The sequence below is a fragment of the Centruroides sculpturatus genome, unplaced genomic scaffold (genome assembly GCF_000671375.1).
Source record: "Centruroides sculpturatus isolate CEXI.00-Female unplaced genomic scaffold, Cexi_2.0 scaffold658, whole genome shotgun sequence".
NCBI classification, from domain to species: Eukaryota; Metazoa; Arthropoda; class Arachnida; order Scorpiones; family Buthidae; genus Centruroides; species Centruroides sculpturatus.
Window position 1 is genome coordinate 71,050 of NW_019384934.1, and position 11,661 is coordinate 82,710.

Genomic DNA, 11,661 nt, shown 5'->3' on the forward strand with positions numbered 1-11,661 from the left:
ACCACGGGAGAGTTATTATTATTATTATTATTATTATTAAATAATATCATCATATATTAATACATTAACATTAAAATATTAGTTTAATTATAATATTTAAATTTAGTCTAATACTGCCTTTACAGTCAAATTACGTAACATTTAATTAATAACAATAGTAGTGATATAGCCAAATACAATCCAGCAATCATTTGGTTTTAATTTAGCATATTTATTATATATAAAATATTACCTGCATTTCTTCCTGTTCTGGTAATTCAATTTGAAAATTTATATTTGCTAAACAACACGGAACAAGTCTTCTCAATTTTACAAAAAGACTCTGAATATAAGAAAGAAATCTAATGTATAGTTATTTGAAATAACAAAATAAGAATAAATTTATTTTTTAATTATTTCTATTTAATTGATTTGTTTAGAATTAAAAATTGCAAAACATTTTGTGTCATTAGTTAATCAAAGAACACTATTCTTTACACTAGTAACAATTGATTAAAAAAGTTCTTCGCGTGAAAGGAGGATTTCAGCATTCTAACATTGAAAATGTACTATTTATTCTAAAAACAAATAAATGCCAGTCAGTAATTAATCAATTGTATGAACCAGGGGTCACCAAAATATGACCACACTATGTGACAAATGAGCTAAAATATAATTATTTATACGGAAATATCATAGATTGTAGATAAACTTACTATGTATAAAAAATTAAAATAAGTGTAAGTAAAAAAGCCAAAATTAGTTTAATCTGATTTTTGCATCTGAGAGTAATATAATTTTTTAGAAAAATCAGTGAAATGAAAAATTTGGCAACTTTTTACGACTTTGGATATCAGAGCACTTTTTGTGTAAGTACTGTACCTGCAATGAAGTTTCTAAGAAAAGTGATTACGAGCTTGCTGCAGTGATTGTGTTTGTGTATTTATAAATAAATATGTTGGTTGCAAGGGTGGATCTAGGTTTTTCAGGGCCTAGGGCTTATTGAAGTCCAATGGAGCCCTATTTTTGTTAATATACCAGGTGTATAAGCTTAAATCCGCTGTTTGCTAATAGATGGCGTAAGCGAGCGTATTAAGTTACTATGACGACGCCATATTGATTTTTGATGATTTTGACGTCTGTCAACATTAATCAGTGCACATCATCAGATATTTCATACAACAACATATTTTTTTTTTTTTTTTGTAATCATGTCTACTTTTGTGCTAGAAAAAGAGCATATGCGGCAAGCTTTGCTTTTCTGCTTTAATTTGAAGTAATCGGCTGCCTAAGCACATCGAATGCTTGTGGAGGCTTATAGAGACAGAGCTTTATCGGAAACCACATGCAGAGATTGGTTTCATCAGTTCAAAGATGGAAATTTTTACCTGAGCAACAAGAAGCGTGAAAATCGGCCCAGGAAGGTTGAGGACCATCAACTGCAGGCTCTTTTGAATGAGGACGATGCCCAATCGCAAAAAATGCTTGCCGAGCAATTGGATGTTACTCAACCAGCCATTTCCATGCGTCTATGTGCCATGGGAAAGATTCAGAAGATCGGAAAATGGGTGCTGCATGAATTGAACGATAGGCAGATAGAGTGACGCCAAAAGACATGCAAAATCTTGCTTGCCAGACAAAAAAGAAAGTCGTTTCTGCATCAGATTGTAACTAGCCATGAGAAATGGATATATTTTGAGAATCCTAAACACAAGAAATCGTGGGTGGAACCAGGCGAACCATCAACATCTTTCCCAAGACCAAATCGCTTTAGACGGAAGACGATGCTCTGCGTTTGGTGGGATCAGCAGGGTATTGTCTACTATAAGCTGTTGAAACCTGGTGAAACTGTCAATGCTCACCGCTACCACCAACAACTGATCAAATTGCACTGTGCTCTGCATGAAAAAAGGCCGGATTATCAGCAAAGACATGACAAGCTGATTTTCCTCCACGACAATGCACCATCGCACGTGTCAACATTGGTCCGAAACTACTTGGAGACACTCAACTGGGAGATGCTACCCCATCCCGCTTATTCACCAGACCTGGCCCCTTCCGACTATCACCTCTTTTCATCGATGGGCCACGCGCTTCCTGAGCGGCACTTCGATTCTTACAAAGACGTCCGAAAATGGCTTGATGAGTGGTTTGCCTCGAAAGAGAAGAAATTTTTTTGGCATGGTATCCACACATTGCCCGAGAGATGGAACAAATGTGTCACTAGTGAGGGAAAGTACTTTGAATAAATTTGTTTTTGCTTTCTAAGAAAAAAACGTGTGTTTTTCTGACTAAAAAACAGCGGATTTAAGCTTATACACCTATGTAAATGATACTATAAATTATCAATATTATTATATTATTAATATTAATTATTTTTTACTATATGATAAGTGCTCATTGTTAATGAAAAAATATTAAAGATTTATGATAATAATTCAATTTTTGTGGGCCCTTGACAGTTGTGGCTCACAAAAATTAAGGGCAGATCTACCTATGTAGATCAACCCCTGGTTGTCTTTATTTTTTGTGTATTCACTGTACTGAACAAAATGGTTATGAGGCCCGCGCTTGTCATTCTCTCAGCTATCTGGCCCGCTGTGAAAAAAGTTTCGTGATCCCTGGTATAAATGCTAAACTAGTGACAAGAAGAAATCATTTTACAATAATAGAATGTGAACCAAATAAGTTATTTCTAGCTTAAAATCAATATGACACCTTATATAACCAGGAAATAACACTTTAATGCTAACGTTTTGGCCAACTCTAATTGGAATACATTGGTGCCTCATACTTCAAACTTAATTCATTCCAGGAGGTTATTCAAACCCCAAATCGTTTGAAGTCCAAAGCAATTTTTCTCATAAAAAAGATGAAAATTGAATTCATTCATTCCTCGACCACAATGATACCCATTTTGATGAACTTTAAATAATGTGTATTTGCAGTTTTATGTAGAAATACAACAATTACATGCTCTAATAATAAATTAAAACTTAAAAACAATAAATAAAATATGTAAATGTATAATAAAATGAAAACTGCATTTACTGTTGCACACTGTCCACTTTGGCTTCTTAAACATGGCTGCTGGTCTGCTACATGTGTACTGCTTTCACGTTTTGCAATAAGTTCCTTTTTAATTTCAATTGTGGATACAAAACTTTCCTTTTAGACTCTGTTGCTTCCACATTCTTTTTCAAATTCCATGATGTGAGCCTGCTGATTTTTACAAGGCTCTTAAAATCAAAAATTAATGTCAATTGTTCTCAAAATGTAAGCATCTTTGTTAGAAAAAATGGAGATGTATAAATTAGATCAGAGGTCATCGGTTGTAGTAACAAGTCAATGGGGAAGTTGACACATAGCTGTCAAGAATGCACCATCATCGTCAACAAAAGTTGATCACGTGTTAGATTTCCCACAACAATGATATAAAAGATGCGAGCCACCAGAAGCTCAAGAGTTTGCCCATGGAAGTTATATTTAGTCTTAGTGATTCCCCGTCTCCCACACCTCCATGCAACGGACTCAATCTAGTCTCTGAAGAAAACAACAGTAAAAGACATCGACAACGCCCAACGCTTCCATAAAGAACTGTCATCACCGCATATAGGACTCCTCCAACTTTAGAGGTAATTATCAGCATACTGTGAACTCTCTCTCGTAACAGAAGTAGGCATAGCTGTCATAGAATAAACCAAGCAGTTGTCAATCATAGACTTTGTAATCTTATGTTAATCGCATCTAGCCTATATAACCTAGATATATATGCATTTAACATGGTGTAGCCTCCTGTATTTTAGTGTTAGCCGTATAATAAAAGCTTTGTTATTTTGTTAAATCAAAACAAACCAAGAGGGACATTTTTTTAATTTAAATAATGATTTGCCTCTTTGTGCTTGTAGTATATACAGTTTCTGTCAGCTTTGTCATACACATATATGACATAATATAAGTGTTTCTATAGAATGAAGGATAGAGTATCTCAAGAGACTGACTAATTTTAAGTGCAGGTTATATGTTAAGAAGTTGAAAAATAATTTTTTCAATAATGGATATTTTCCTGGATGTGCAAGAAATCTGTTGTTTGTGATATAATGAATTCTCAGAACAGACAATTTTCAGCTGCCTGAGCATCCCATTAAAATGAGATTCTACTGTATGTATATTCCGTATAATTCAAGTTTGATAGTTTTGTGACAACCACTTGTCATTTCTGTATATAAAATTAAACTGTCAGTTACAGAGCATTTGTTTATAAACTTCTAGAGTGTTCCATTGCCCCTTATTTCCTGCTGGGGCAATAAACCCAGCAGGAAAGCAGGAGAGAGTATGTATCAACTTATGGTTGAAAGAGCAAGTCTCTTTTATTTTCGGTGCCATTATGAGTAGAACATGAAGGTAACCAGCAACAATGAGACTGTACAAAAAAAAAATTATAAAAGTTAACTATCTCTGCTTCAATTGACAAGATGACCAGGAGAAGACAGTGATTATGCAGTGATAGTGAAAAACTTCTATAGTACTTCTTTGCCCCTGTATTTTCAATTGTCTACTGATAATAAGATTGTCATGTAAAAAAATTTGCAGATTAGACTAATATGTAATTGTTGCAAAAAGACAAAATGTCTGATTGTAATGGGAACCTAAAGCATTGTAACATTTGAAAACCTTCTGAATATTGTGTGTATCGGATTTGATGTTAACTCAATTTTGTGTTAAGAAAATGAAAACTTACAGTTTGAAGTTCACTCACTCCCAATGAACTCAAACTATCTTCTTTTATATATATATATATAGAATATTGTGGCAAATGCTACGTTTCACACCTTAGCCATTGTGAAAACAAGCAACAAACCCCAAGTGCATCATCACTTCCTAGAATGAGTCCAAACACACCAAGTGAAACCATTAGTAGTTAGTTATATTTTGTTAGTCACAACAACAAGGTGTGTGTGCAGTTTTCACAAGGAAGACAATAAACTTAGTTATTGTGTTATAACCTAGTCTCACAGAATCACTAAGGAGGATAATCAACATAAGAAAACTTTATTATAACCCAGTAACAACTAATTTTAATTAAAACTAACATTTTCAACCATAATCATGGTCTTCCTCAGTCTTTTGACTAGTACAATTCAAATATGGAACTCATCAAACAACATATTTAAAAATTATTTTAAAATTCCAAAACATTTAAATGTTAGAAGATAATTTTTAGCCGTAATGCCAACCAAAGGCATACTACTATCCTAGCTGCCTATGCAATGGACCCCAAAATACAAACCGACCTCCATAAGGCTAAATTGGTGAAAATATCACATCAGGTTGAGCACCTTTGCAACCTGGAAGCATTAGAAATATACAAAGCCAGCCTGGCCAGCAACTGTATTAACACAAAGGATGCTGCTAATGCTTCTTATGCATGGAGGTGGTGCTATGAAAAAAGCAAAGGCAACAATAGCATATAGCTATCTTTTCTACACCATTACAGTAATTACATATTATTATTTATTTGTTGTGGTGTAGGGATATTTTTATCACTATTGTAGCACATACGGCTAAAAATTATCTTCTAGCATTTAAATATTTCAGTATTTTAAAATAATTTTAAACATGTTCAACAAGTTCCATATTCAAATTGTACATATTCGAATAGCATGAGGAAGACTATGATTATAGTCGAAAATGTTGGTTTTAATTAAAATTAGTTGTTACTGAGATATAATAAGCTTCTTGTATGTTGATCATTTATTCTATTATGCACGGTGATAAAAATAAGACAACATTAGTAGAACCACTACATTTGGTGAGCCAGACTAAGAATGCAATAAATAAATAAAAACAAGAACTTATACTGGAATGAATAATATAAATAAAATAAACCTTTAACTATCCAGCAATAAATAATGTTTAATAAAAACGTTTTCAACTGTTTTTAAACGGCCATTTTCAGTTGAACCAATATTAAAAAAGAACACTAAAAAAGAACGCATGAAATACAAATTAAACAGAGACTGAAATGAGCATGCGTACTTCATCAGACTTTGTGTCTTCTGAAAATCTATAACTTGCAAATAACATAAAAAAATAATAAAGCCGCCAAAAAGGGGGGAGAATATACGCTGATTACAAGTTCTTGTTTTTATTTATTTATTTATTAATGGCTACACCGGCCAAAGAATATAAAAGAATTCTGCTTAAGCTTTGTAAAGCGAGAAGAAAATTTGAGTTTCTCTCCCAATGTCTATATATCAGATTAGTCTCCCGATGGGATGTGGATCTTTATTACCAAGACTAAAGCAGCTTTGCCTAAACAAGGCTATTAGATCTGCAAGGCGTCAATCATATGCGTTATTGCACAAACTCATAAAAATGGAAGATGAGATTTATGAAAGAGATCCTGAACTTCTAAGGGAGATCAACAGTAGAGTAATCAATTTATCTTGCTCATACGAAAAAAATTTAAAACGTACATACATTAAGAAGCTCAAATGGATATTCCGGTGCCAGAACATTAAGCCGCGCATAATAGAAGACACGTTTCTAACAACATGGGATAATATTACTCCACTGCAATGTATTGTGGAGGCTTTAAAGTTCGGCCCTCTCTTCGCTCCTGCCCCTGCTGCAAATCCAGAGAGCATTATTCCTAACATTGAGTTAGTTATAAAAGATATCAATTCCACCAATCAGGAATACATCCGTTGGGAAACAAGATTCTGTACAAAACGTGAAAGAAAAGTTAATATGGATGCAACACAGTTTCACGGCTACATAAAGAAATCACAGCAGTGGCTACAGAAGAACGATGTAGTATTTACAAGAGCAGATAGATCCAAAGGTGTGGTACTTATCAAACAAGATTCCTATAACCAGAAATTACAAGAACACATCAGAAACACAGAATGCCATACACCCAGCAAATACTTAGAGTCTTTACAACATAGAGTCAAGAAATTTACCTTAACCCCATTGGCTAGACTCTTACAAATGCAGAATGCAACTATTCAAGCTCCAAGAACACCCAGAATTTTTGCTTTTGCCAAAACGCATAAACCGGGCTACCAGATACGCCCAGTTATTGAGAAATGCAATTCACCTACTTTCTACATTGAAAAACAACTAGTCAAATTTATAAATTCTAAGATACAAGAATCACCCTATTCCATTAAAAACTCATTACAACTAGTAGAGAAGCTAAGATGCATTTCTCTTAAAGATAAAGAATATATGACTGTGATGGATTATAAGGCCTTAAACCCTTCAATAAAGTTACTGCCATGTTTTTGTGCATTAAGAGATTTCCTTTTCACTAACATCAAAAATGCAAGGAAATACCACAAGCAAATTTTAGAGCTGGCCAACTTAGTCTGTTATACATCATTTTCCGATTTTGAAGAAAAGACATATCTACAAGGAAGAGGTGTGCCAATGGGTAGCTCTACATCTGCTGTATTATGTGAATTAGTCTTGCGTCAGATGGAAAGCAATATCCTGCCCATGTTTCAAAACGAAATAATATTATACTCAAGATATGTAGATGATATTTTCATTCTATGGAGAAATGATAACAATGTGCAATGTTTTTTAAACACATTTACATTTTACATTTACTAAACGATTAGAAGGCCACCACCAATAGGTATAGCCTTGAAAAAGGAAAGATGAAGAGTTGTAGAAGAAGTGAGAATAGTGAAGAGAAGAAAAAGGGTAGATAGGAAAGAATGAAATATGACATCTCAGAGCACCTGCCGAGTGCCATTTATTAAACACAAAAGTACAAATGGCCAAAATACAGTGGAATACAGTATAACTGCCCCTGTTTTGAGGCAGTAGGAGTCCCATTACGGCTGACTTGCCTTGGAGCTCAACAAACAATAACACGCGAATGTACAACCCGAATGGGGGTATAGACAAATACTCCATGGGAGGGAACAAAAGAAAACAACCGTTTGTACAAAAAACAGCCCCAAACCGGGTAAAATGACCCTTAACGGCTACCTTGCCAAAGGGCCTGCACACAAACTAACGTGTATGTACATCCCCTATCAAGGGAGAGAGAACCTCTATAACCTTGGAGGTTACAAAAACGTGAGCGACAAACTTCGGTAAACGGACCAGAGACAATGACATTGTTCCTTCAGGTCCAGTGGTATGTGACCAAAGCTGTTAAGACACCAACCAATAACCCATATGGTTTAACTTTGGGTCTAGAGCAAGAGAGTAATAATAATATTAACTTCCTCGATTTATCTATCAAATGCAAGGAAGGAGAAATCTGGACAGACATTTATCACAAACCAGTTTATCAACCTATCATTATTCCCAGGAATTCCATCGATCCTAGGCACATTAGATATGCAGCGATTCAGGCATGGATTAAATGGGCATATATGCATTGCACGAGTATCTATGATACTTACAAAGAGGTGGATTACATTAGGAAGACAGCAATGCAACAAGGTTATCGGAGAGGGGAGGTGGACGAGCTTATTACGAAGTTTCAGAATCAGAATCGGCAGCATCCCTAAAAAATGACCCAGGAACAAAGAGTAGTTCTTAATTATTTTCCTTTTTTAAACAAAATGATTAAAAAAAGTGGCGAACAGTAATAACCTACAAATAGTATATCGGCGTAATCCGACAATCCACAGAATGTTAAGAAACGTTAAGAGAAAGGAAAAGCGAAATAATTTACCAGGGGTTTATTCTATAGCTATAAAGGATCAGCAGTTCAATTCAGACCTTGTTTACGTGGGTGCTACTATGCAGCAGTTAAAACAAAGATTAAAGGAACATAAATATTCTGTGAGTAAGAACATAGATGCCACAGTGCTCACAGCCTTTGCCAAACAGCAAGAGGTGGAGGTATATTGGGATCAAGCCTCGATCATTAAAGCCGCGAATTCCAGACAGGCATTGAAACACCTTGAAAAGATAGAGATACACAAGGCACACATAAATAAGGGATGCATTAATCATAGAGATGCGGAAGGGTTATCTTATGCCTGGAAATCCTTTTACAATAATGCAGATTAACACCTTGTAATCAATGTATATTCCCCCCCTTTTTGGCGGCTTTATTATTTTTTTATGTTATTTGCAAGTTATTTATAGATTTTCAGAAGATGCAAGTCCGATGAAGTACGCATGCGCATTTCGGTTTCTGTTTAATTTTTTATGTTATTTGCAAGTTATTTATAGATTTTCAGAAGATGCAAGTCCGATGAAGTACGCATGCGCATTTCGGTTTCTGTTTAATTTGTATTTCATGCATTCTTTTTTAGTGTTCTTTTTTAATATTGGTTCAACTGAAGATGGCTGTTTAAAAACAGTTGAAAACGTTTTTATTAAACATTATTTATTGCTGGATAGTTAAAGGTTTATTTTATTTTATTTATACTAACAAGTAAGAATGCAATTCAACTAAGAACAACAGTGAAAACACCTTTTGAGAACCTTCATCAGGTACATTGCTCCTCTTTCCTCAAGACCTGTCGTTGGACCACTGCCAAGATTGGAGCAGTAAAAATCCCTCCGTACAACTTTTCTGACCCAACCTTATGATTCCACATGTACAAAAGCACATTTGCATTACGATCCCCAAAGTCAATCATGGAAAGTGCCACAAACTTCAACTATGTAGTGGCTCATTTACCACCGGAAGTCACACCAACAGTTACAGACATCATCTCTCTGAACCATACAGACCCACACAGTCCCATAAAAGTGGAACTTATTAAACAATCTGATAAACCATCTCAACAGGAGTTACAAAATCTTGATTTCATATCCCAATTCTCTACAGACATACATCATAATCTGGGCGCAGTCAACAAGATAGCAGATTCTCTCTCTGACATCAAGATAGACTCCATCACCTCTGCTTCTTCGAAGAGCTAGCCACAACACAATCTACATATGTGGAACTTAACCAATTGTTAAAGGAACCTGTGTCTCTCAGACTAGAATTGAAATCTTTTCCACCTATCGAAATTGACCTACATTGTGACACATCATCCAGAATCTCTTGCCCGTTCATGCCACATAATCTCCGACGAACCATATTCAATTACTTACATGGACTTTCCCAACAGGAATAACAGCAACAACTAAGATAATTTCAAGCCATTACGTTTTGGCTGGGAAATAACATATAATAATGTCACGTTATGGATATACAGCCCTGCTTAACTGTACTGTTTTCTCTAACTTTTACTACTTCCCATGTTGTTGTGTCTGCAGCACTCTCAACTCATTCATGAGAAAGTTCTTTCCTTGATGTAACTTCAACTATAGGATGACTTACTCTTTTTCTTGAACCTCCACATTTTTGGTTCCAATACCCCACACAAAGAATTCCAAACTTTCATCACTTTGTGCATCTATATCCTTATTACCAACATTACAGTGATCCAAATCCATGTCACAGTTCAGTTGATCAGAAGTGTATTTTCTGGGATTTCAACTCCCAATTCTTCTTCATTTACATCTTGAAAGTGTTTCAAAATTCCCTTTTCCAAAAGATTACAAGCATGCATTATTTTTGGGCAATACTGCTTTGAAATATACTGCGACTCTAGTGAGAGTGATAGAGTCACCCTCTATAATGGAAACAAAAAGACAGGATAAAAAGGAAAATGAACATACTTAGAGCTTGGTATCAAGCTTCTGAATCTACAGGAATCATTTTAATCCATCTTGTAATTCTAAGGTAACCAGATTCATTAGTCTGAAACTAAATAAGCTATATGTACGAAAATTAGTCTATTGTGTATTTAGACTAAAACATTAAGTCACACTATTTCAGAATTTTCAAAAAATATAAAAACAGAGATATAGTAGGATGAAAAGAGTTCACTGAGTTCAGCATTATAAGTGCTTTTTTATTGCAAGTTAATATAAACACATTTAAATACAATTTAAATGTGTTTATATTACACATTTAAATACAATTTAAATGTGTAAATTAATATTTACACATTTAAATTCTGATATTCGAAATACAAATTTTGAATATCAGAATTTAAAACCTGAGGAAGACTGAGAAAGCAGTCAAAAACGTTAGTTGTTTTCATTAAATATATTTTTTACTGGTTACAACCAACAGACTGCCGAAAATCTATCGGGCTAGTTTTATGCTACTTATTAGATAAATTACGTAATCAATTTGGTACTAGAGGTAAGCGTTAGGCGCCATCTCTTATTAATATTAATAATTATAAATAATTTTAATTAATTTAAATAATTTGGAACCGCTGGGAGAAAAAATCGGCCCGGAGCGGGACTCGAACCCACAACTCCTGCTTACCGTGCAGATGCGTTGCCAGTTACGCTACCCGGACCTCCGATCCGATCTCCTCTTCCAGCGTATATAATCTAACTACTTAACCATCGACGGTTATTACAACGCCGGCTGGGGACACATTCAGTGCCCACGTCCTACTTCCCATACGGCTCTCAACCGGCCATCGCAAGCCCCGGCAAGGCGTAATATATATACAAACATCTCCAACCCGATATATAATTATAGCTACAACCAACAGACTGCCGAAAATCTATCGGGCTAGTTTTATGCTACTTATTAGATAAATTACGTAATCAATTTGGTACTAGAGGTAAGCGTTAGGCGCCATCTCTTATTAATATTAATAATTATAAATAATTTTAATTAAT

General features: G+C 34.7%; 1 protein-coding gene across 1 annotated transcript in view; it reads right to left on the reverse strand.

The window, feature by feature from the left end:
* Positions 1-11,661, reverse strand: part of LOC111632041 (C2 domain-containing protein 5-like) — a 142,279-nt gene that overhangs the window by 48,109 nt on the left and 82,509 nt on the right. The window contains exon 12 of the mRNA XM_023376396.1: positions 233-322. Coding sequence (XP_023232164.1) covers positions 233-322 — 90 coding nt within the window. The remainder of the gene's footprint in view (positions 1-232; positions 323-11,661) is intronic.